Consider the following 25930-nt stretch of genomic DNA (forward strand, 5'->3'; position numbering starts at 1 on the left):
ATCCTTCTGAGGTCGGTAAAATGAGGACCTAGATTTTGGGCGCGTTATGTTGACTCTGTAAATCGCCTAGAGCAGGGGTGTCAAACTCAAGGCCCAGGAGCCAGATTTGCCCCATGGGGTGCTTAGAACTGGCCCGTGGGGCTGTCCTGGAAACAGTGAAGGACTGGCCCGCAGTGCATCTGCCAGCGAAAATGGAGCTCAGGAGGGCTGTGCACGGCCCTCCCAGGCCCTGTTTTCAGCCATGATGGCTTCCTGCAGCCCTCTGCCAGTGAAAATGGAGCTCAGGAGGGCAGCCCTCCCAGGCCCGTTTCAGCCATGATGCTCTGCACTGCCAGTGAAAACAGAGCTCCATTTTCGCTATAGAGGGCTACAGGAGGCTGTTGTGGCTGAAAACAGAGATTGGGAGCCTGTTTTCACTGGCCAAGCACTCAGGCCACCACCGGCGCCCCTGACACGAGTGACATTGAGCTGGCCATGCTCACCCCAACCATGCCCACCTCCCTTCCAACAACCCTGATGCAGCCTTCAGTGCAATTGAATTTGACACCCCTGGCTTAGAGAGAAGGTTGTAAAGTAACATATAAGTCTAAGTGCTGTTGCTATTGCTTATATCAGTTGTTCAGATGGGCAACTTTCCTTAGGTGGTTTCTGCTGGAAGTCTTACATTTGGACTTAAGTGATATAAATGAAATGGCCTATTTGGTGGGCCTACTGGTGCACGGAAGCAATATTGGCATTCTCTTGGAAAGCACTATGAGAAACAGTTTTAAATAATCTCAGTGATTGCTGGGTACATTAGGGCATATTGGCATGAAAATAGGAACGTGACATCCAAAAATAGCTCCCATCATTTTGCATCCTCCCTCCATCGAGCTGTTGTGGATGAGAAACAAACAATGATGAAAAAAGCTTGATTCAGCCTTGGAAAAGCCAATACATGAAAAGAAGAATTGCTTCCGTATCTCCTTGGCTCCCTTTTTCTTTTTTTGCAAACTTGTGCCCGATGCAAAATTACTGCGTACTGTGTAAAGGGTTTCTGGTAAGCTGTATACATTGCCAGGTCTCCATCAGAGGCATCGCTTCTAATGCCCGGATGGGAGATTTGTTAAAGGAACTCGTGTAATGTCATCTTGGATTGTCCTGAAAAAAATGTGGGAAATGGATAAGTATGAAGAATCTTTATAGAGCTTTTTCAAACTGTGCTCCACAGAAACCTGTATGGTCTGCAAGAACTTGATGAAATTCAAGGGGGAGATGAGAGAAAAACAAAAATTCACTTGAAAGCAGACAATTTTCTACCATTAGAGTTGTGCCTGCTATTCATGGATTCTGTTGTTGTTTTTAACGAAGAGGTTTCACAGCAGAAGTGGTCTTCAGCAGGTTCTGACCAGTTCTGGAGAACTGGTAGCAGAAATTTTGAGTAGTCCGGAGAACCAGCAAATACTACCTCTGACTGGCCCTGCCCCCATCTATTCTCTGCCTCCCATTGAGTCCCAGCTGATCGGCTGGGTCTTTTTTTGTGTTGCCCTGCACAGGAGAACGGAGCTGGAAAGCAGGTTAGTGGGGTGTGGAGGGAATGGGGATTTTGCAGTAACTGTCAGCTTTGGAAACCATATTCCACGCTGCCACATAGCCTGAGGAGTTGGGAGAGGGATGATTTCATTTGAGTGGTTCTAAGTAGACAAAATAAAATTATTTTCTTAGTTCAAGGTTATTAAGTGTGGCGCAGTAGAGGAAAAGGATCTTACACTGAGAAAGATCATGATTGGTCCATGTGATGTAATTATTAGGGATAACATTGTTTACCCTAACTGGTTTGGGTAAAAATAATAAATATGGTATCATGGTTTGTTAGTTAAAGTGTGTGTAACTTTAACTGCAAGAATGTAATTAAGGGAGTGGTTGTAAAAGCACTATATAAGAAGCGAGGCAATTGCAGCTCTCTCTCTCTGGCTTACTGATCCCTAATTACTTGATGGATTGATGACTGCGTTCTTGCTGAAACGGGAGAGAAGAAGGAGTGTTGATATTTTCTCAACGGAGAGAAAATAAAGATTGGAAAGATTTATTGTAAGTGTACTGACATTGGCTATTCAACACGGACTTTGCAAATAGAGTATCCCTGACAAGACTTGACTGAAATTGATATATGACTAATGGACCGTTTATTTTGACTATGCTATAATTCTTAAATGGAATAAACTATATTTTTGATAGCACAAGCGTATCTGTATTTTTACTGCGTGTTAACAAAAACTTATCTCACACATTTACCTGTCTTCCTATCTGACTTCGCTGCACGTTCTGTTTAGTTTGTTTTCCTTAACACCCGTTGGGGAATCCAGGCTTAACAGTAATGATGGGAGAAAAGGGGATGGATTGTAGTTTGGGACATTGTGGGAAGTTGAGGAAACTTTCGTTTCGAGATTTCACAGATGTACCAGGTGCTATTCTAATTAAAGGTACTTTTAAGATTATGCTTGTCTCGGAGTTACTGATTGGATTTTACAGTATCCTTCCCCTGCCATGCCCACCAAACCATGCCCATCAAGCCATGTCCACAGAACCGGTAGTAACAAAATTTGAATCCCACCATTGTTTCACAGCCTGAAAAAGCTGGAAAATTCCCGTCCTTTGACTCTGAGCCAAAATGATGCTTTAACTTCCTGCCTTAAGAGAGAAGAGTGGTTACTTTTTCCACGTGCTATGAATGCCACTGGAGCAGATAGCCAAGGGCTTTGACCACAGCCATATCAGAGGGTGTCTGTGGAGATTCTCCGTCATCCAGGTCATTGGAGGAAACAAAACAACCACTTCATAAATGCATGGCACAACATAGGAGAACAAACCCATCAGGATAAGATTCAGCTGTCCGTCTGCATTTAAAAGACAAAATGCCACTCTTTTGAAGTCAGTCAAGTCTGCATTTTGGACAGAGAGGACCGGTGGTTTGTAAGAGGGGTGAAAGAGGCCAACTGTGTCAAAATTGAACAGCCCTCTCTCAACAGAAAGGAAGTGATACGACATCATCCATACCTGTTCTGACCCAAACCTTGTTCCAAGGAAACAAACACGAAACAGAGGTAACAGCAAAACCTTTTAATGATTCTTTATAAATTCCATTCCTTCACAGTTAAAAGGCTGTTTCAAACTAAGTGTCTCTGATAAGAACAAGCCTTGCCAAGGTTGTTCAAGGCTGCCAAGAACACTAGATAAAGTTACTAAGAAATATTTCAAACACAAAGAATCTCCAAACACCAACCAAGATACTCTGAACGTCCATAGGCTTGAGCGCAAAAACTTATTTGCTTCCTGCAAAGAACTCTGGTTTCTCAGCTGGCTTTTATCTCTTGAGGGAGCGGCCATTACTTTGCAACCTTACTCCCGAGTCGCCCCTGCTGCTGCAGCTGCTCTTACCTTTGAGCAGCCCTGCGCGCACACGCATTGGGCACAGGCTCCTCGGGGACCTCTTCATCATCATTGCTGCCAGCCTCCACAGTCTCCAAAGGCAGCATTCCACTCCCTGATGGTCCTGGTCCCATCCCTGCATCGCCCGCAGGCCCCTCATCTGAGTCCTCGCTTTCCGAGACCTCAGCCATCCACACCTGCTGCCACTGAACCACAACAATATCCAAGCCTACAACACTGTCCTTTCAACAGTTCCAAGAAGGCTCCACACTCATTTGTACCACTCAGGTGACCCTGAGGACACCTCCACCAGAGTCATTTGGCCTTCTAACTTAAGTCTAAATAAATAAATGCAGCAGGATGGCTGTTGTACCCATTAATTCACACACCTAAATACACACACCCTCCCAAAACTGTCCATTCTTGTTTAGGTACCACTTACATAATTCAATATTATCTACTCTAATCGAAAACATGTCTTTCACTTCAGTGTGGTTTTCTTTTCGTTTGATATGTGTGAACGGAATTAACTACTTGGGGAGGATAATAATAGTAATAATAATAATAATAATAATTTATTTTTAATAAATTATGTGAGAGGGATCTCAGAGTCTTAGAGGAATTTCGGAGATGTGAGAGGGATGTTGGAGTCTTAGTGGACAACCAGTTAAATATGAGCCAGTAGTGCACGGCAGTAGCCAGAAAAGCAAACGCAATCCTAAGTTGCATGAACAGAGGGATACAAACAAGATCAAGTGAGGTACTAATACCACTCTATAAAGCAGAGATTTGTGGACTTCAACTCCCAGAATTCCTCCTCCAGTCATGTTAGCTCAGGAATTCTGAGAGTTGAAGTCCACAAGTCTTAAACTTGCCAAGTTTGAAGGCCCTTGCTATAAATTCTTAGTAAGGTCACCCCTGGAATACAGCATCCAGTTTTGGTCGCCACACTATAAAAAAGATGTTGAGACTCTAGAAAGAGTACAGAGAATAGCAACAAAGATGATTAGGGGACTAGAGGCTAAAACATATGATGAATGGTTGCAGGAACTGGGCATGGCTAGTCTAGTGAAGAGAAGGACTAAGGGAGACATGATAGCAGTCTTCCAATATTTAAGGGGCTGCCACAGAGAGGAGGGGGGTGTCAAGCTTATTTTCCAAAGAATCCAAAGTCCAGACAAGGAACAATGGATGGAATCTGAACACGGAGAGATTCAACCCGAAAATTGCCTTCAGAAGTTGTGGGAGCTTTCACTGGAAGCTTTCAAGAAGAGACTGGACTACCATTTGTCAGAAATAATGTAGAGTTTCCTGCTTGTGCAGGGGGTTGGACTAGATGATCTACAAGATCCCTTCCAACTCTGTTAATCTAATCCTATATCCCAGCTAACTCTTAATGACTTATATATCGTGGGCAATGAAATGTATGAGAAGGCTCCTCCTTCTTTTTCCCCATCGTCCTCCTCCTCCTCTTCCTCCTCCTCTTCCTCCTCCTCCTCCTCCTTTCGCGCCCCTTGTTTGGAGGGGTGGGAAGGGAAGGCGGCGCTGGGTAAGGGGAGAAGCAACAGCCTATTAAAAAAAAAAACCCTCGCGGGGCGGAATAGCGGCGGAGTAGCGCTTTGGAGCGGAGAGAGCGAAGGAAAAGAGAAACGGGGGGGGAGAGCTGGCCGCTCCTTCCAATGCGAAAAGGAGGCAGCGGCGGCTGGACGGCAGGCGGAGGGCGGCTGTGGAAGCGCAGAGGGTCTGCTCCGAAATGCTGGAGAATGGCTCCCTGAGGAACTGCAGCGGGCTGGCGGGACGAGCCCCCTCCGCCTTCCCTTCGGCCCAGCGCTGGGGAGACGACGGCGAGGCGGCTGCAGACCCGAGACCGCGCTGGGTGGTGCCGGTGCTGTCCAGCGTGCTGATCTTCACCACCGTCGTCGACGTGGTGGGGAGCCTGCTGGTCGTCGTCTCGGTTTTCAAGAACCCCAAGCTCAGGAACGCAGGTAAAGGGAGAGGCAGCCCGGCACACGCTCATTCCCACCCCGGAGGACGAATCATGTGTCCGTGAGTTCCCCCACCCCCACCCCCACCCCCACCCCGGGACAAGAAGTGTCTGGAGGAGGGGAGTGGGAGTGGGAAAAGAAGATGCCAAGTCTCTTCCTTGGCTGGGTGGCTCGCCTACTGGTTGCAAGAGGTCGGTCCCCTACCCAAGGGGAAACGGAGGCTCAGAGAGTTGGAGGGGTTAAGGTTGGGCACGGAAACTCCGGGGCATCTTTCCCGCGAGGAGACAGGTGGAAGAACTTCAGACTAAACCACGGTCAGATAAGCAGCATATTTAGCTCACAGAAGGAATGCGCATGTGGCAATCATTTCAGAAGGGACGCTTGCTAGTTAATTGGACTTGCAACATTGGGTTAAAGTTACCTTACAATAAGGTTAGAACTAGTTCCTTCTGGAGAAGCTTCTTGTCTGGACTACCTCACAAAGCTGATATGTGGCTACCTTGATTTTCCTTTTCTCTCACTCATCTGTTCTTCTTCAAATATTTATTTTGCAATTCGCTTCTCGTTCCTTCTCTGTACACAGCCAAACCACTTCAATGTATGTCTTTGTGGCACTCAGTTAACTGAAAACATTTTCCTGGGGATAATTCTTGTTTTGGGCATAAAACCATGCCTGGTCCCTACCTAGGGCTCAACATAGATTCTGAAATGAAGAGCATTTGAGGTGGGCCCCCAAAAAGTTTTCCTGCTGACGAATGAGATTGATATCCCATCATTCACAATCTCCCCTAAAGATTTTCCTTCTTGCCTATCTGCAATTTTAGTGTCCGTACAGTAAGCCTTAGTACAGTTAGTCCTCACTTAAGAATGGTAATTGGGACCAGCAACTTTGTTGCTATGCAACACAATCATACAATGTGACATCACATGACTGTGCCAACTTAGAGTTGTGGCAGTCCCAGTTGTCATTGTTAGGCAAATCCCATGCAGTCCCAGCATCCTGCAGCTATTTGGAAACTCTTGCCAGCTTCTTCATTGACTTTGCTTGTTGGAAGGTAGCAACAAAGACTACAAATGGGAATCACATTACTGCAGGAAACTGCAATGTCATAATTGTGAGCTTGTTGCCAAGCACTCCTTGTGATCGCATCGTTGTGGGGACACTGCGAAGGCCACAAGTAGAAGGACCTGTCATAAGTCCCCTTTGTCCAGCACTTTCCTAAGTTGGAACAGTTTGCTAAACACGTGGTCTTTAAATCACATCCATCTTCATTCATTTATAATGCATTAGACTGATGGATTCTCATCACTGGTTTGAGTAAAACAACAACAGCAACTGGGCATTTTTAGATTTGTGTAAGCATGGATATAAATAAACATTTATGAGGAACCCTTTTCAAAATAGTCATAAAAGAACAGCTTCTATTTCTTAGTCTTCCCATGCGCACTGATTGAATTGGGGCGGAAAAGGACAGACAAGAAAAGAGAAGAGTGATTGCGATCTCATCCTATAAAGATTTATTTGGATCTCCCCACCCCCCCCTTTTTTTTTTTTTTTACTTTGAAATGAATTATCTTCCCATAATTTCTTAGGAAAAGTAACTGCATTTGAAAGTTTTGGCAAAGTTAGAAAGAGCTAAAGCCAAACTAGACTCTTCCCATTGCAACAGACCTGTGATGGAAGGTGGGACCTGGAATGAGGATAGTGTCAGGATTGCAAGTAACACACCCATAAGAATCAAAACTCCAAGGCAGTTCTAAAAACAAAGGCTTAAAAATCCATTTTAAAAAATCATTAAAAGATGTCAAGAATAGATTTATTGGATACTAGCTCGATACCCGTGCTTCACTACAAAACTATGTGGTCGGGCTTAGTTTTTGGGGAGGAAAATAAGAGAGGAAAATTCTGCCTCTGCCTACCAGCATCCATCAATATTCATCTGGCTAGCATCCTGTCAGTGTGTGAGAGAGTTGAGGAATGTTTGGAAAGTGAAACAGTATTTGCTGTGTGAGCAAGAAGGAGACAGCAAGGAGCCTGGGCATGGTTTAACTCAACTGTTCAGCACTAAAGCTGCTTGGTGCTGTGAAGCTAAAACCGAAACTGAAACTCTTCTCCTCTGCTTGTGTTTTGCATTTGGAACAGATTTCTTTTCAGGTGGGGAGGGAGAGTAGAACTCCTTAGCATCAGAGCGTGTTAATAACAATATACAAAATACTAATGCTCTGATGGTCATTTTGAAAACTCCTTTCTTAGTGAGCACCTAGAAGCCAAGAGGAGCATATATGCCAAATTTCAAGTTTGCAGACTTTACAGTTCTGGAGATTTTGTGATGATACTTGAGTGGTATTTCGCTTTTATATATATATATATAGATGTCATATTGGCACAAGCTACTGAAAACTGACTCTAAATGTTCCTGCAGTTTTCACCTAATTAAAAATAAAAATTCTTTCACTTTCTCCAAACAATCTATCACATGATCCAATCAGGATACAGTCCAGTTGCTCGATGACTCCAGTCCCCTCCTTCTGGACACCTGGTGGGAATGTCCTTGGTTCCCAAGAGAAAGTATTTTATTTTGGCTACAGCATGCCAGCTATCTTTACTTCCCCATCCCTTTCCCACGGCTCCAGTTGTGGCCGCATTGGTGCCCCAAAATGGCTACAGCTAGGTCAGCTTCAGGGTTGACAGGTGGATCTCCAGGAGGGAGGGGCTGCAGGAGTAAGAGGCACCTTGACCCAGATATCATATGTGAGAGAAAGGGGGTGAAGACAGTCCCTCCTTAACAATTGACAGAGTATATTGTAGATGCAGGTAGTAGGGTGGTTACCCTGACATGATATTGTCTATAGAATAGACATAGAATATAGAATAGAATAGAATAGAATAGAATAGAATAGAATAGAATAGAATAGAATAGAATAGAATAGAATAGAATAGAATAGAATTCTTTATTGGCAGGTACATTGGAAATTAAAGTAGCTGAGGCCAAAATCTGAAAGTAATTTTATGCACAAGGTCATGGTCTGCTCTAGGAAAGTCATATACTCTGAGTGATAAATTTCAGCCACACATTTCAATAGAATAGAATAGAATAGAATAGAATAGAATAGAATAGAATAGAATAGAATAGAATAGAATAGAAGAGAAGAGAAGAGAAGAGAAGAGAAGAGAAGAGAAGAGAAGAGAAGAGAATCTTTATTGGCCAAGTGTGATAATATACACAAGGAATTTGTCTTGGTGCATAAGCTCTCAGTGTACACAAAAGAAAAGATACATTCGTCAAGAGTCAAGAAGCATAAAGTACAACACTTAATAATAGTCATAGGGTACAATAAGCAATCAAATCATACTAGGAAATAGTCAATAAAAACCATTAGGATACAAGCAATAAAGTTACAGTCATACAGTCATTAGTGGGAGGAGATGGGTGAAAGGAAGGTTGGGAGGGTTAATAGTAATAATAATGCAGACATAGTAAATAGTTGGACAGTGTTGAGGGAATTATTTGTTTAGCAGAGTGATGGCATTCAGGAAAAAACTGTTCTTGTGCCTAGTTGTTCTGGTGTGCAGAACTATAGGTGTAAAACAATTTAAAAAAGAAACTCAGCTTGAAAGAATTACCTCATGGGACCTAAAATAGGGGATTGTCCCACACAGGGGACAATGCATTGCAATCAAGGGACAGAGTTGTGTATCTTTGTCTCAGAGTCTTTCCATCTTTGGGCATGCAACATTCTTGCTGCAGTTAACCATGGGCAAAACAACCCTCCGTAAGTCTTTCCTGGTTCGTTTATCAAAGCCATTGTGCCTGTTCTTTGCCACTATGCCATTTGCAGCAAGCAATGCGCCATGGTTGCTGCAGAAAAGCAACACTGCCATTCACATGATCTCTGTTTATATTGTGAGATGTCAAGGAGTTCTGCACAAGGCTGCCTGCTGGGGTTCTTACAGTGAGTCAATAGCTAAGTGCTGCACACATTTACGGAAGAGCAGTTGCCTTAAATGCTCCCAAGTTTGGTTTATGAGGAAGGGATTCAGCCCTTCAGGGGTTTTAGACAGGAAGGCATTTGGTGATTACACAGAGCTCTTTCAGATGATGTTCAGGTCAGCATTTGATCTTTCCTATTAACCTTTGCACTCAAGACTGGTTCAGTTATGCCCCTTCTGACCCTGACAGATTCTGAGCTAGTAACAGTTTTTGGAAAATCTACAGCTGCATGCATGCAGTATGGTTTGCCTGCTCAGCCAGTTGAGGTACGGTGGCCTAGAGGTGAAGCTCTCGCTTCACAATCAGGAGGCTGTGAGTTCGATCCTAGGTTGAGGCAGATATTTCTCTCTCTGGGTACACTGAGAATATATCTGCTGAACAAAACTCCGCATTGGCAACAGGAAGAGCATCCGGCCAGTAAGCACTCTGCTAGCTCCATTCAGTTGCCCAGACTCCACCCCACAAGGATTATGGGGTCATTAAATGAAGATCATGATTGTCACTGTTGTTAGTTGAATCACTGCAGTAGTTAAACTAGTAACATGTTTGTTAAGTTGTCAGCTTTGGAAGCCATATTGAGACAGGATGCTCCCATTTGAGCCTGGGAAAGTGGGAGGGGGGAATTTATTGGAGTGTATGTAGTTAGATACAATAACATTCTTTTTCTAATTCAAGGTCATGTTATTTCTGCACCTGGTTGAGAGGACATCTCAAGTTGGGACGGATGGTGATTGGGGCATGTGATGTGATGGTGGGTGCAGGGGATGGATTTGTAGTTTTTACTTATTGCAAGGAAACCCAGAACTTTCAGATTCGGGATTCCCCAATTGTGTCAGTTTACTATCCAGAATAAACTTTTGAGAAGATGTCTGTCTCGGAGTTATTGGTTGGAGTGGAGATTTGCTGGAACGCTGACACTGGTGACAGTGGAAACGACCGATGGCAGAATTTCCCACGTGAGGCCAATTCCTGAACATACAGCCTTCTCTTTATCTCACAATTTCTGATGGTCAAGAGGCCTCAGAATTCTGTTTATCTTCTCATCGGTAATAATTGTCCCTGTAATATTCAGGATGTTCTGTGTTCAGGTCCACAATCCACATAGCCATGAAAATGGAGAGGCCGTTACATTTTGACTTTCAGGGTGTCAAATTAAATACTGGCTCGACCTGACAGTTCTCCTTGTGGATCAGAAGGACACTTCATCCCTCCCCACCCAGTACCTGCCAAATACTCTGATTTCAATGATGTTTGGGGGAAAGAAGAGGCATGAAACTTGATCCTGTTCCAGAGATCTTGTGACATCGTTCGTAGGTCAAATCCTCATTAATGGGAAGGAGGGAGGGAGGGAGGAAAGAAAGAAGGGACGGATGGCTGGAGGAAGGAAGGAAGGAAGGAAGGAAGGAAGGAAGGAAGGAAGGAAGGAAGGAAGGAAGGAGGAGGGAGGGAGGGAGGGAGGGAGGGAGGGAGGAAAGAAGGGGATGGATGGATGGAAGAAAGAATGGATGGATGGAAGGAAAAGAAGGGGATGAATGGCTGGAGGAAGGAGAGGGGGAGGGAGCAAGGAAGGAAGGAGGATGGATGGAAGGAAAGAAGGGGGATGGGTGGAAGGAAGGAAGGAAGGAAGGAAGGAAGGAAGGAAGGAAGGAAGGAAGGAAGGAAGGAAGGAAGGAAAAAAGGTTGCAGAAAGTTATTAATCTCTGGGGCTCCTCTACCAAGGTTTTGTCTGGCAACCGACCACAAACAAATTGTATGGTACATTTGATAACTATTGAGTCTACTTGTTTTAGATTGTCCAGCTTTCTACCTCATTCCAGAAGACATCCAGATGGACCTCCACCAATTGCATTTTCTTCAAGAAAGGGGAGATTTTTTTAACTTTTAGCAGTTATCCTCATCCCTGAATTTGCATCTTGCCCAATAGCAATAGCACTAAGACTTATATACCGCTTCACAGTGCTTTTACAGCCCTCTCTAAGTGGTTTACAGACTCAGCATATTGCCTCCAACAATCTGAGTCCTCATTTTACCCACCTCAGAAGGATGGAAGGCTGAGTCAAGTGATCCCTATTTTTCTACTTGCATTTTTACATGCTTTCGAACTGCTAGGTTAGCAGAAGCTGGAACAAGTAACAGGAGCTCACTCCGTTACGTGGCGCTAGGGATTCGAACCATCGAACTGCCAACCTTTCTGATCGACAAGCGTAGTACCTTAGCCACTAAGCCACCGCATCCCATAGATAGATAGATACATTGATAGATAGACAGACAGACAGACAGATAGATATCGGATAGATAGATAGATAGATAGATAGATAGATAGATAGATAGATAGATAGATAGATAGATAGATAGAGATAGATAGATAGATAGATAGATAGATAGATAGATGATAGATAGATAGATGATAGATAGATAGATAGACAGCTTTCCTAGATCCAAGTGTCAGCTTTGGAAACCTTATTCAACACTGCCACATAGCTTGAGAAAGTGGGAGAGGGTGATTTTAATTGAGTAGCTCTTAGTAGACAAAATAGAATTCTTTTGTTAGTGCAAGGTTCTAGAGCATGGCGCAGGAACAAAAAGGAACTTACTTTGGGATTGGTTCATGTGATGTGATGATGAGAGAAAAGGGGATGGTTTGTACTTTGGGACATTGTGGGAAGTCCGGGAAACTTCTAGTTTCGAGATTCCATAGATGTGTCAGGTGCTATTCTAATAAAGGTACTTTTGAGATTATTCCTGTCTCCGATTTACTGATTGGAATGGAGGTTCCTTGGAATGCTGGCACCAGGCTTATCTTCAAGAACATTGCAATTATCTTCCCTTTTCTTGGGGGGAATTGTGCCACAATGGTTAATTAGCACATTCCTCTTTTCCTAAGGAAATCTTATGGCTTTGTCATTCAGCCATCTAGCTGAACACTCTAGGGCAGGGGTCCCCAACCACCGGTCCGCGGACTGGGACCGGTCCGTGGAACAAGTCCTACCGGGCCTCTGGTTTGCTGGCGCCGCCATCTTTTTGATGAAAAGTGCTTCCAGTGAGCTTTTCCGGGTAGAAAGCTCACCAGAAGCACTTTTCATCAAAAAATGCGGCGCCAGCTTTCAGTGAGCTTTTCCGGGCAGAAAGCCATTTCTACCGGAAAAGCTAATCGAAGCGCTGGTGCACTCATCTTTTTTGATGAAAAGTGCTTCCGGTGAGGTCACTGGAAGCACTTTTTCATCAAAAGATGGCGGCGCCAGCTAATGCCGTACCGGGCGCCATAAAAAAGGTTGGGGATACCGGCCGCGGCATAAGAAAGGTTGGGGATCACTGCTCTAGGGAGCCCAGGGAAACAGAATTGGAGCAGTGGGTGGCCTTTCATCAAACTTTCAGGAAATACAATCAGACAGAGAGGAGATGAGAAAAGGGATCCCATCTGCTGATTGTCAGTATATTCAGGGAATTGAAGCAGTGATAGCAAGCAAAGCTCCACCAGATGACTCTTAGTGCACAAAGACAGCTGTGGTTAGTAGCTGAAATTTTGCCTGTGAACATGGGAAGGGTCTTTTCCCATGTAAGATTGAGAGCATCTTGGCAATGTTTCGATGAGGTCCCACTCGCCATCTTCAGGCTGGTGCTTTCAGCTTTGTGCTTGTGCGAGCAAAGTGTGATCAGAGCTGCCGTCTCCCTATATATACTGGTGGGGAGGTTGGCTGTGTTGTCATTTCTTGATTGGTTGATGGAGTTGATGTTTGCAGATTGGCTGGCTTTTTCGTAAGAACATGTGTGGCTGAGGTATTGGCTGTGTGTCTATCAGCCTCCTGTGTTGTAACGACCTGGGTAATGGGCTGTGTGATGACCTTCTGAATTCTATTGTTGTGACATCCTGGGTCTTGTGCTGTAATCTCCTGGACTTCATATATGCCTTGGTTTTCCAGGTCAATTTTATCTTTGGGGTTTCTTAGGATGGCTGCTATTTTTCTGTCTGTTTTGAAGGCAGTCTTGATGTGACGCCTGTGTAGTATCTTACTGATTTTGTCTGTAGTACCTCTTATGTAGGACAGGACAGCTGTTCCATAGGTCTGTTCATCTTCTAGGTCTCCATCCACAAAAACACACTGAGACATAATGGAGACTTTCTTTTTATCTTCCTTCTTCTTGACCCCCTTCCTTCCTTCCTTCCTTCCTTCCTTCCTTCCTTCCTTCCTTCCTTCCTTCCTTCCTTCCCTTCCTCCCTCCCTCCTTCCTTCCTTGATGTTTTACTACCATATCATTTTGCTTTATTTTTTTCATTGGCTTCATTTTTATTTAATTATAAGTGAATTGCATCAAAATTGACAAAGCCTGTGTGAATTTAAACTTTCGACTGCAATTCTTTATTTCATTTACAGTATCTGGGAGCAATCCTAATTACTTCTCTATAGTTAGATAAGTACATAAGCAAATATACAAGAGATCACTGTCCATCCATAACACTCAATAAAATACTTTCAAAATCTCAAAGCTGTTTCTCTGATCAATATTTTAGTCTTAAATTTGGTAAATGGTTTAAGGGTGTGCATGCTCGTCCTTGACTTATGACTGGTCATGTCATGACTGTTTGCAGTCTCAGTGATCTCTTGGAGCAGGTTCTTTAATGGCCGATAAAAGCTTTAAACCCCATTGTAAAACTTTATGCCAGTCACATGACTGCATTGCAGACACTTAGCAATCTGTTCACATTTACAACTGGTTGGCAAGGGCCCTGCAATCTCCATTTGCAATCTATTTTGGTTGGCTTCCCTCGAAAATCAATGAGAAAGCTAGCTGGGAAGGTTGTGAGCAAAGGGACATTGGATTGGAGGTCAATTCTTCCAATGCATCAAGGTATTTCCCCTCCCCTCCTTACAGGGAGGGGGAATTCTCCATGTTCTGACCAAGGCTTCCTGAGACAGTAACAATCACATGCTGTTCCCAAAAACTTGTTTTTATTTCAACGGCTGTGAATTATATGCATTCACAGCCCATAATGAGTCCCAAACAGTTTCTGAATAGTCCAACAGAAGTTTGCCACAGTCATTCGGGATAAGGCTGATAAGCATCCACCTTTATCTCCCTTGAAATGCTGCCAATGACTAAATTGCCAATTAGCTGTTCAAGGCCAAACGGAGTATAAAATCAATGCGGAGCTTCAGAGTTTAAACCAACCAGAACGAACAAAGTTGCTTCCTGCAAAGGCTCATATCCCTTTGCTCCTCCTTTATGTCTTATGGGAGGGGCCAATCATCTCCAAGCCTTACTCCCGAGTTGCCCCTTTTGTCTTAACCCACCCAGGCTCCCATACTCACCTTTATCCTCTGCTTTTGAAGCACAGCTGTTTTGCGCGGCACAGAAGAGGGCCGAGCGGCAGCTGCTGAAGCGACCGGGAGAGTGCAGGCTTGCAGGAGGTGAGTTGGAACACCTCTGCGCCTGCACAAAGTGCATGTTCAGTGTGCACGCGCATGCAAAGTGTGTGCACGCATGCAAAGCCCACCAAGCCATGCCCACCAAGCCACACCCACCAAACCGGTGGTAAAATTTTTTGAATCCCACTAGTTTCCTAGTATGATTTGATTGCTTATTGTACCCTATGAGTATCATTAAGTGTTGTAGGTTATGATTCTTGATTCTTAACGAATGTATCTTTTCTTTTGTATGAGCGTATTTACACCAAGACAAATTCCTTGTGTGTCCAATCACACTTGGCCAATAAAGAATTCTATTCTATTCTATTCTATTCTATTCTATTCTATTCTATTCTATTCTATTCTATTCTATTCTATTCCCTATTCCTATTCCCTATTCCCTATTCCCTATTCCCTATTCTATTCTATTCTATTCTATTCTATTCTATTCTATTCTATTCTATTCCCTATTCTATTCTATTCTATTCTATTCTATTCTATTCTATTATTTTACTGCCTCTCACTTCTACCTAGGTAGTGAGCCTGAAATATACAGTACTATGATTGACAGGACTGAAAGCAGTTAAGGGATCCAGGAGAACAGAGAATGACACAATTCTCCTTTGAGTTATTGGATGTACACCATCCATTAAGATAATCAAGAACTGTTTATGTCCTAACCTAGGGCTGTCAAACACAAGGCCCGCAGGCCAGATCTGGCCCGCGATGTGATCGGATCCAGCCAGGGGCGGGATTCAAATTTTTTAACAACCGGTTCTGTGGGCATGGCTAGGTGGTCTTGGCCATGTGACCGGGTGGGTGTGGCTTCTTCTTTTTCTTTTGCAGCACCCCTCCCATTTTTGGGTTCTTCTGGGCCTCAGGGAAGCCTCCTGGGTGTGTATTTATGATGCCAGGAAGCTTCCCTGGGGCCCAGGAAGGCAAAAAATGGAGCAGGGGGATGCACCCCCCTGCACTCCCTCACTTTTTGCCTCCTGGGCCTCAGGGAAGACTCCTGGGTGAAGCAGCAAGACAGCAAGGGGGATCCCGGCACAGCTGATCATCAGAACAACTGATAGTCGGGAGGTGGGGGGGAAAGAAATACCTTAAGGAGTGAGGAAAGGAAAAAAAGAAGCCTTGCCCTTTAAGGAATAGGCAAGTTCTTTCCTTTTGTAGATTGAAATTTCCCGGCTGGGAGAAATGCAAAATGATTTGGTCAGCTGCATTGAAAGTCAGAATCAGTTTATTAATAGGAAGGCAGGTAAAAAGAAATCTCACAGCGTTCCTAGGATTAATCTAATAAGTGGATAAGAAAACCCCTTTCTTATACTTTTTCAGGTCCTTTGATTTGGAAGTGAAGTCTTTGATTTGTGTGTGTTGAATTCCTGCCTCTTTGAGATTGGGATCTTTTCCTGGGATCTTGGTTTTATGGTCCCGATCCTTTGTAGTTGCTTGTTTGCTATCATGGTTCCTTCCTGCCGTGCCTTTTGGTTTGCTTTTCACAAGTTTTTTTTTTATATAGCTTGCCATCTACTTGATTTGTATGGGAAAGGATCTTAGCTAGTTTGTAGGGTTTTTTCTCTCTGTATCTCATGCCTGTAATTTTCTCCTTCCTTTGTTGTGAAAAGTAAGCTGGCGCCAGCTCTTTTAATAGCCCTACTTGACAAAGGATGCGGGCTGTTTTCCTAGAAGAGAGGAGAATCGTAACTTCCAACAGGAGTGACTGGGCTGGGGAGAATGCTGTCAGCTATGTCGGGCATGTGCGCGATGTCATGCATGCACGATGACTGACTGGGTGGGGAGGGGGGGTGCGGCCAGCCAGGGGCATGATTTGCCAGTTTTCCGAACCGCGCAAAAGTTCAGGAAGGCTGGAAATGGGCCTCTGGAGCCCGGGGAGGCTCTTTTCACCCCTCCAAAGGCTCGAGGAAAGCCTCTGGAGTCCGGGGAGGGCAAAAACACCCCCAACGCCCTGGTGCAGGAGGCCGACTAGGCCACGCCCACCATGGCCACGCCCACCACCCAGCAACCGGGCAGAGAACCCTTTGCTAAAAAAAATTTGAAGCCCACCGCTGCCCAAGAGGAGATCCTGGACTCATCAGTTTTGATCCTGCGATCAGAGTACTGAAAACTGAGCTGAAGTTCTCCCTTCTGTTGGCAGCGAATGTATATCATTCCTTTCTCCAAGTTAAGTTATTGGTGAGTGTAGGCCTTAAGTGGTTTCAAGGGCACAGCTGTTGAATCGGAGGCTTGAAATGAGAATGGATCCTTCTGAACCCTGTTTGCTGAACTACTTGAAAGCTTGGTGAAAAGGAATGACATCCAGAGCATGATTACAGAACTTTGATAGGCATGAAGCTCATTGGCCAGCTATTTATACAAATATATAACCCCAGAAGCTACAGGCAAACCACTGAACCAGCGAAGCCTTTTGATATAAGAATTCAGAGCAGTTTTATTGTTTGATTCACAAATCTGCTTCAACGGGGTGGGGGGTAATGCAGTCGCAACTTCACTGAGCTGGAACACATTTAGGCAGCTTTGAAGAACCTTAAATATTGCTTCATTTTTACTTTCATCGTTATAACAAAAGGCCTGGAAATAGACACACACGGCGCACACACCCTGTCCATTTTCATCCCATGGCTCTCTGAGTGATATATTCTGTTAGTTTCCCTTGGGAAACAAGAACCACATAATAATAGAATAGAATAGAATTCTTTATTGGCCAAGTGTGATTGGACACACAAGAAATTTGTCTTTGGTGCATATCAGAGATGGTATTCAGCAAGTTCTGACCAGTTCTGGAGAACCAGTAGCGGAAATTTTGAGTAGTTTGGAGAACCAGCAAATACTACCTCTGACTGGCCCCACCCCCATCTATTGTCTGCCTCCCATTGAGTCCCAGCTGATTGGCTGGGTCTCCTTTGGTTGCCCTGCACAGGAGAACGGAACTGGAAAGCAGGTCAATGGGGTGGGGAGGGAATGGAGATTTTGCAGTAACCTTCTCCCAGGTGTTGGGAAGGAATGGAGATTTTACAGTATCCTTCCCCTGCCACGCCCACCAAGCCATGCCCACAGAAGGGGTAGTAAAAAATTATGATTCCCACCATGGTGCATATGCTCTCACATGTGAATATTGTTGTAAGTATGGTATCGGAGACTGCAATTCATGAGATAAAGAGAAGGTAAATAAGATTAGAACATAAAAGAACTATGCCCATAGCAACAATCTCAGTACAAAAAAAAAAAATGTTTGCGCTGTTTTTTTATAAGTTAATTTCCCCACCCTATCCATTCTTTCCTAAAACTCCCATGCAAGGGTGGGCCGCTGGGGATTCACAGGGGTTCGGGAGAACCTCTTGCTAAGATTCTGCACAGTTCAGAGAACCCCCAAATCCCACTTCCTGTCTGGCCCTGCCCACCCCACCCGGCCTGTTTTGGATGCAGGTAAGTGCAGGGCGCACCCACAGGCTCAGGAAGGGCAAAAAATGGGCCTCCTGGAAGTTTGGGAAGGCTGGAAATGGGCCCCTTTCTGGCTTCCAGAGAGCCTCCGGAGCCCGGGGAGGCCGTTTCCCCCTCCCAGAGGGCTCAAGGAAAGCCTCTGGAGCCCAGGAGGGCAAAAATGCCCCCCACCCCGCCGTGGTGCCAGGAGACTGACTAGGCCACGCACACCATGACCACGCCCACCCAGCAACCGGGCAGAGAACCTGTTGCTAAAACTTTTGAAGACCATCCCTGCTCCCATGTGTCTTTATTTAAAAATAATAATAGTAGGATACATACTTTGGCCACCTAATGAGACGGAAGGACTCCCTGGAGAAGAGCCTAATTAATGCTGGGAAAGATTGAGGGCAATAGAAGAAGAAGGGGATGACAGAGAAGGATGGAGTCAGTGAAGCAGTCGGCGTGAGCTTAAATGAACTCCAGAAGTTGGTAGAGGATAGGAAGGCCTGGAGGAATGTTGTTCATGGTGTTGCGATGGGTCGGACATGACTTTGCAACTAACAACAACAACAACAACAAATGATGAAGGGAAACTGATAGGAAAATGGTACATAGGGGATTCCTGTTGCAAGTTTCCATTTCACATTCTGTGTCTTCTATCTGATTAACTTTTGAAAAAAGTCTGTTAAATTAATCATACCAGACAAGGCAGCCCTTAAGTCCTATTCCAGGGCTGCATCCATCAACTCCGAAAGTTATGCTGTTGAAGAACATGATGGATGATGGTGCACCGAGATCATCTTTATCTTTGTCCCTGAGACTGACACTAGGAACTGGAATCTGAAAATGGCGGGTTGTGGGAAAATGGTTTTGGCTCAGCAGTTAACATATCTTTGGAGCAAGAGCCCTGTTCCCTCATCATACCTTAAGGCAGTATTTCCCAATCTTGGCATCCTTGAAGATGTATGGATTTCAACTCCTGGGTTTCCCCCAGCCAATATTTTCCCAGAGTTGGAGCGAAAACCATGTACGGTTAGGAATTTGAAGAACTTATTGTAGGAAGTTATAAGAGTGATGGGGTGGCCTAGAGATGCCTAACAATCAGGAGGCTGTGAGTTCAATCCTAGGCAGATATTTCTCTCTCTGGGCACATTGGGAATATATCTGCTGGAAAAAAAAACCTCCTCATCGGCAACAGGAAGAGCATCTGGCCAGTAAACACTCAGCTCCATTCAGTTGCCAAGACTCCACCCCACAAGGGATTATGGGGTTTTCAAAAAAGGATGATGATTGTAGGAAGTTATAAGATGGTCAACCTTCAATAGTCCAGCAGTTGTCTGAACAAGGATATTCAAAAGACCGAAAGGATTAAGAACACTGTCCGGTTCTGTTTCCTGGGATACCTGGTCAGAGAGTAATCATTTTAATTACCTTTGATTTTTGAAATTCAAGTTAAAATATAAATGGAAAAACAAATCTGAGGAGGTTTTATTTTTAACCTGACTCACCCTGGATAACTACTCTATTCCCAGATTATTTCTGGTTTAGAATGCAAGATTTCCCCAGCCTATTTTAACCAGTGCACATACTAAAAGTATCTCCAGAAGCGAGCAGCCATGGGAAAATGAGGCACACAAGAGACCCAATTTTCCAACGCGGAAGGGCATCCCCATAAGTTGCTTTATTTATTTATTTATTTGATTTGCCAATTGTTTACAAGATAATAAATATAAGTGTATACATAGTTGTGAATACATGAAATGGGTACATATAAGAAAAATAAAAGAAGAATTTTTCTTTCTTCCATTCCATCTTCTGTGGGTCACATTGGAGAAAAAGATAGGGAAAAGGGATCAATCTCAGGAAAACTCTATTTTTCCCAGCAGAGTGGAAAGAAAGTGGGAATTATGGGAACTGCTGTTGTTTTTCTTTGGAATGATAGAAGTTTTTGTCTAGTATGTATGAATGGCAGGCGAGAGGGGAAACCAGCCCTCCCAGAAGTACTGGCAGTCTGCAAACGGGCCTGCTTCCTGCTTCCGGAGGGCCTCCAGAGCCCAGGGGAGGCCATTTTCACCCTCCCAGAGGCCTGAGGGAAGCCTCTGGACCCTTGGGAAGGCGAAAAATGGCCCTCCCGGAAGTTCCGGTAGGCCACGCCCATCCAGCAACTGGGCAGCGAACCGGTTGCTGGGATCTTTTAATTCCACCCCCGATGAAGGGTATCCGATTCAAAAAGATTGGTCTACAGTTTCACCGTAAGAAAAAGAGAAGGATGATATCTTTCAGACGTTTGGGTGTCTCCATTGCCAAAGGTATGGGGTGAACACAGTGGTCAGGCTCTCCTAGACAGTGATACCAAAATTCCATTCAATTCCATTCTATTTTTTTCCTGGCCTTAGGCATCAAACAAATTTGCCCACCAAGCCTTTCAAATTAAGTTTGCACACGTGTGCTTGAGAACCTGATTGCTTATTTGCTTAATTCTGATGCTTGTGAACTTCCGGGAATTTCTTTTCTGCAACGCTTCCTGAGTTCAGTGGCACTGTTTTAAAAATGGCATTGTCAGTACGTTGTTCATCCATTCGTAGATGCAAGGATTCCAAGTTGGGATATCAGAACTTGGTATCACAAAGGCACATTGGAGATGTTCCATACTCTAAAAATTACATTTTTCTTTCTGGGATTTTCTACCTAAGTTGCTTTTGGGGGAAAAAAAAACATAATGATTTGGGCCTAATGCCATACCTGGACACAAGGGGTATTCAGTTAATGCCTTTAACTAGATACTGCCAAATCTATTATAACGTTGGAACAGTGTCGGTTTATGCAATAAATTATATTTGTGGCTTCATAGGAATTGTCCTTGAGAATACAGCTGTTGGATATCATGTGATCCAGGGCTCAGCTGGGGTTTTTTTATGTTTGTCAGATGTGTAGCTTGTGGCATTCGGTATAGTATACCAGAATCCTTACTTTTTTGCCTTGCGTGTGCATCACAATTGAAGTCTGTTTGTGAAAGAGAGTTAAGAAAGCAAAGTGTTTAGATTCAGACTAATCTCTCTCTCTCCCTCCCTCCCTCCTCTCTCTCTCTCTCTTTATTTTATTTATTTATTTATTTGATTTGCCAATTGTTTACAAGATAATAAGTATAAGTGTATACATAGTTGTGAATACATGAAATGGGTACATATAAGAAAAATAAAAGAATAAGAGAAACAATAGGACAGGGACGGTAGGCACGTTGGTGCGCTTATGCACGCCCCCTACAGACCTCTTAGGAAAGGGGTGAGGTCAATAGTAGACAGTCTAAGGTTAAAGTTTTTGGGGTTTGGGAAGAGACTACAGAGTCGGGTAGAGTATTCCAGACATTGACCACTCTATTGCTGAAGTCGTATTTCCTGCAATCAAGTTTGGTGCGGTTTACTTTGAGTTTGTATCTATTGTGTGCTCTTGTGTTGTTATGGTTGAAGCTGAAGTATTCATTGACAGGTAGGACATTGCAATGTATGATTTTATATACCATGCTTAAGTCAGACCGAAGGAGGCGTAATTCAAGGTTTTCTAGTTCTAGAATTTCAAGTCTGGTGGCATAAGGTATTCTACAACGAGTAGAAGAGTGGAGAACTCTTCTTGTGAAATATTTCTGGACTTTCTCAATTGTGCTAATATCAGATACGTAATGAGGGTTCCAGACTGATGAACTGTATTCGAGTATTGGTCTAGCAAATGTTTTGTATGCTCTGGTTAGTAGTGTGATATTACCAGAGAAAAAGCTACGTAGGATTAGGTTAACAACTCTTAATGCCTTTTTGGCTATGTAGTTGCAGTGGGCTCTAGCACTTAGATCATTAGAGGTGAGTATTCCAAGGTCCTTTACAGAGTTTGGATCATCAACAAGTTCTTGACTATTCAGCCTGTATTTTATTTTCTGATTTTTTTTGCCAATATGTAAGACAGAGCATTTATTTGTTGAGATTTGAAGTTGCCATTTGTTTGACCATTCTGATACATAGTCAAGATCTTTTTGTAGGGTAGCAGTATTGTCTGTGGTATTGAACAGCTTTACATCATCAGCGAAGAGAACGCTATTACTCTTAATATGATCACAGAGGTCGTTTATGTAGAGTATGAAGAGAGTTGGTCCTAGAACACTGCCTTGGAGGACACCACTATTGACAGGTACTGGATTTGATAGGACGCTCCCGATTTTGACCATTTGTTGTCTGTTTGACAGGAATGCTTCTATCCAGTTATTCAGTTGTCCAGAGATACCATAGGATTTTATTTTTAGGAGTAGTTTGTCGTGTACCACTGAATCAAAGGCTTTACAGAAGTCTATGTAGATTGCGTCTATTGCTTTGCCCTGGTCGAGTTGTGTCGTCCATATGTTTTTGCAGTGTAAGAGTTGCAGATTGCAGGATAGTTTTTTTCTGAAACCAAATTGTTTATTGGATATATTATATATATATATATAATAGAATTATTATATATATAAATATAAATAAAAAAAGCCAAGTACCTCTCACTCATCATGAAATCTCCAGAACCATAAAGCCTACAAACTTAAAACATGTTCCACTTGGCTGCTAGGTGCTCGCTAAGAAAGAACTTTTCGAAATGACCATCATCATTAGTATTTCATTACTATTTCTTATACAGTAATTAACACCCTCTGATGCTAAGGAGTTATACTCCCCCTCCCTACCTGAAAAGAACTCTGTTCCATCTGCCAGTTGCTTCACAGTTTGTTACCTCAGTTCAAGATGGCAGACATTCCACTCCTTCACTCAGGAGTGGTCTGGGGCTCCTTATAGTACTAAACGTCGATACCTCACCAAAATGTCTACACCTTCCACCTATGGAACTGCTTCCAGACTCAAGGTGGTGGGAGCTGCATAGTCCGATCACAAAGTTTCGTCTCAGAGCGGAGGTATCCAGCTAGTAGAGAATTAAAGCTTTAAGTCTCAGCTTTCCAGACAAAAATTATTATGAATTGGCAGCATTCCTAGTTCCTTAAGTGTATCTAAGGCAAGTGTTTCAAACTCGATTTCATTGAGGGCCACATCAGGGTTGTGTTTGACCTTGGGGGACCGGAGTGAGTGTAGCCAGGATGGGTGGGGCCAGCTTGACATCACTCATGTTGAGGCCACCTGTGGTGGCCCGAGCGCTCTACCAAAGAAAATGGCCTCCCAAGCTTCATTTTTTGCTGCAACAGCCTCCTGCAACCTTCTGCCAGCAAAAATGGAGCTCAGGTGGTCCTCCCGAGTTCCATTTTCACTGGCAGAGGCACCGCAGGCCAGTCCTTTACTGTTTTTAGGGTGGCCCCATGGGTCAGATCTATGCACCCCATTGGCTGGATCTGGCCCTCGGGCCTTGAGTTTGACACCCCTGATCTAATGTATGGAGTAACACCGGATCTTCAGAAATAATGGTTACTGAGAAGATATTTGGTGTCTCACTGAACTGTGTCTAATTTTGAAGAAGGAATAATTTTCTTCGAGATAAGACCTAATTGAACATTTAAGTGAGGAGCACTGAAAAGCAAGCGAGCTGCCAAGTTTCCTGCATGAAATCAGGGTTTGCAAGAACACTTCAGAACTCTTTGCTACAGAATTAAATTCTACTTTAATGACTTTTCCGGAATTAGCTCCTGCACCCAGCAATCAGCCTTGGTGGATTACACTGCTGGTTTTCATTTCATTATATTTCTCTGTAATGAAATTTGTTTTTGAAAAGGCTGGTATGCGGCACTTTTTAGACACTGCTTTCAGGTGAGAAGTGGATTCACTAGATTTTTTTTTGAGAACCTCTAGGGAAAGGCATTATCCTGCAACAGTAGGGAACAGTTCCACTGTTGTGCAATTATTATTATGAACATCCCGTTTCTGTATTGGAGGTTTATTACCAGCTTTTCATTCTTCACTGCATTAATTGGCTCTACTTCCACAGAGACATCTTGACATCTTCATGGACTCCAAAGGATAGTTAGAATTACAGGAAGAAAAAAAAAACAATTGCCACCAGCTTGCTTTCCATTGAGGGTCTGTATATTGTGTGGGTCAGAAGAAGGGACAAGAAAACATCTACGGATCCCTCACATTCTGAACATAAACTGTTTCAATTCCTCCCCTTGGGATGGTGCTATAGTCCACTGCATATCACAATAACTAGGCACAGGGCAGCTTCTTCCCTGTGCAATCACTCTGCTGAACATCTAATCCTCACGGTATTGTCTTATGTCTATTTACCCAAGTTGTATGGCTGTAATGTTGCTCTTATTATTCTCACCTTCCCTACTACCTGCTCTTATTAGTATGATTATTATGATTATTACTACTCTGTTGCTTTGCGTGTACATTGAGAACTTCTGCACCGGAGACAAATTCCTTGTCTGTCCAATTACACTTGGCCAATAAAGCTATTCTATTCTATATTCTGTAGTCCATATTCCATATTCTATTCCGTTCCACCATTCCTGCCTGGGAAGGATCTCCTTCTGTGACCATCACTTTGACATCATTCTGAAAGTCTCTTCCAAGAATGGATGTTATCATTGGTTGATGCAGGGGAAATGATAGACAGGAGGAAATACAAGCAGGAGGTGCATTATGTATGTTGAAAAGTCTTCTTGAACCAATGCAGTTCTCAGTCTTGCAAATGCTCCTTTGGAACAGAGGGAAGAGGAAACACTTGGGTGTATTTCTTCCTGTGTCCTGGTTACTGTACCACTGCTCCATCGGTGTCAGTGCTCCATCTGACTACTGTAACTAGAATGGACTGAACATTCATACGTTCAAAATTCCCTGGGCTAATTCCAGTGGTAGGATTCAAAAAATTTTACTACTGGTTCTGTGGGCGTGGCTTGGTGGGCATGGCAGGGGAAGGATGCTGTAAAATCTCCATTCCCACCCCACTCCAGGGGAAGGATGCTGTAAAATCTCCATTCCACCCCAGTCCAGGGGAAGGATGCTGTAAAATCCCCATTCCACCCCAGTCCAGGGGAAGGATGCTGTAGACCTAAAAAGGAGAAACTGAGATAAGCTTGAACATATGAATACTTAATTCAATTCAAACATATTACGAAAACTACAATTGATGCATTAGCTCTGCTAGAAGTCTCTAAGACAGAAATCCTGGACTGAAATGGACGAGCAATGAATAATCTTCTGAACCATCTCTTTCAAAGATGCAGAAGACAGTTGGGGCGGGGGGGTGGAAGTAAACTCAACCATCTAGAAGTAATACATGGTTTTTAATGATGAAATAAGAGATGGTTTTCTAGGAGGATTTCAGATGACTGTAATTCTTGCTCCCTACTTATGTTAGGTTGCACTGAAAGTGATGGAAAGCATTCCAAGAAGACCATTCGGATGAGCATAGGATATTGGGCAAATGCAGATGCTAAGCCTGTAACAGGGCCAGTGTGTTCTGTGAACACAATGAAGGAGATAGACCATCAGCCTACAAAAATGATGAAATAATTCTGTGAAATTAAAAACACATAATGGAAATCGCACTTGGGAGATTACCTCTACTAGCATCTATGAGTCTAAAAGGCTGGGCCAAAATGGATTAGCAATTAGCAATTGTGTGCATTTCTTTTAAGCATAGAGGAGGGGGAAAAAAGGCCCAGAGCTCAAAAGGGTAGTATTAAATCAATTAGTGGTTGCATGAATGGATTTTAATGAGAAATAACAGATGC

The 25930-nt window shown here is 43.6% G+C and overlaps 1 protein-coding gene across 1 annotated transcript in view; it reads left to right on the forward strand.

The window, feature by feature from the left end:
- The first annotated feature begins 5128 nt into the window (after window positions 1-5128).
- Window positions 5129-25930, forward strand: part of MTNR1B (melatonin receptor 1B) — a 31744-nt gene continuing 10942 nt past the window's right edge. Inside the window, exon 1 of the mRNA XM_087966144.1 lies at window positions 5129-5393. Coding sequence (XP_087822270.1) covers window positions 5162-5393 — 232 coding nt within the window. The 5' untranslated portion in view covers window positions 5129-5161. The remainder of the gene's footprint in view (window positions 5394-25930) is intronic.

The sequence above is a fragment of the Notechis scutatus genome, chromosome 5 (assembly GCF_049901735.1).
Source record: "Notechis scutatus isolate UNSWTSFEM ecotype Mainland chromosome 5, rNotScu1.2, whole genome shotgun sequence".
Classification (NCBI taxonomy): Eukaryota; Metazoa; Chordata; class Lepidosauria; order Squamata; family Elapidae; genus Notechis; species Notechis scutatus.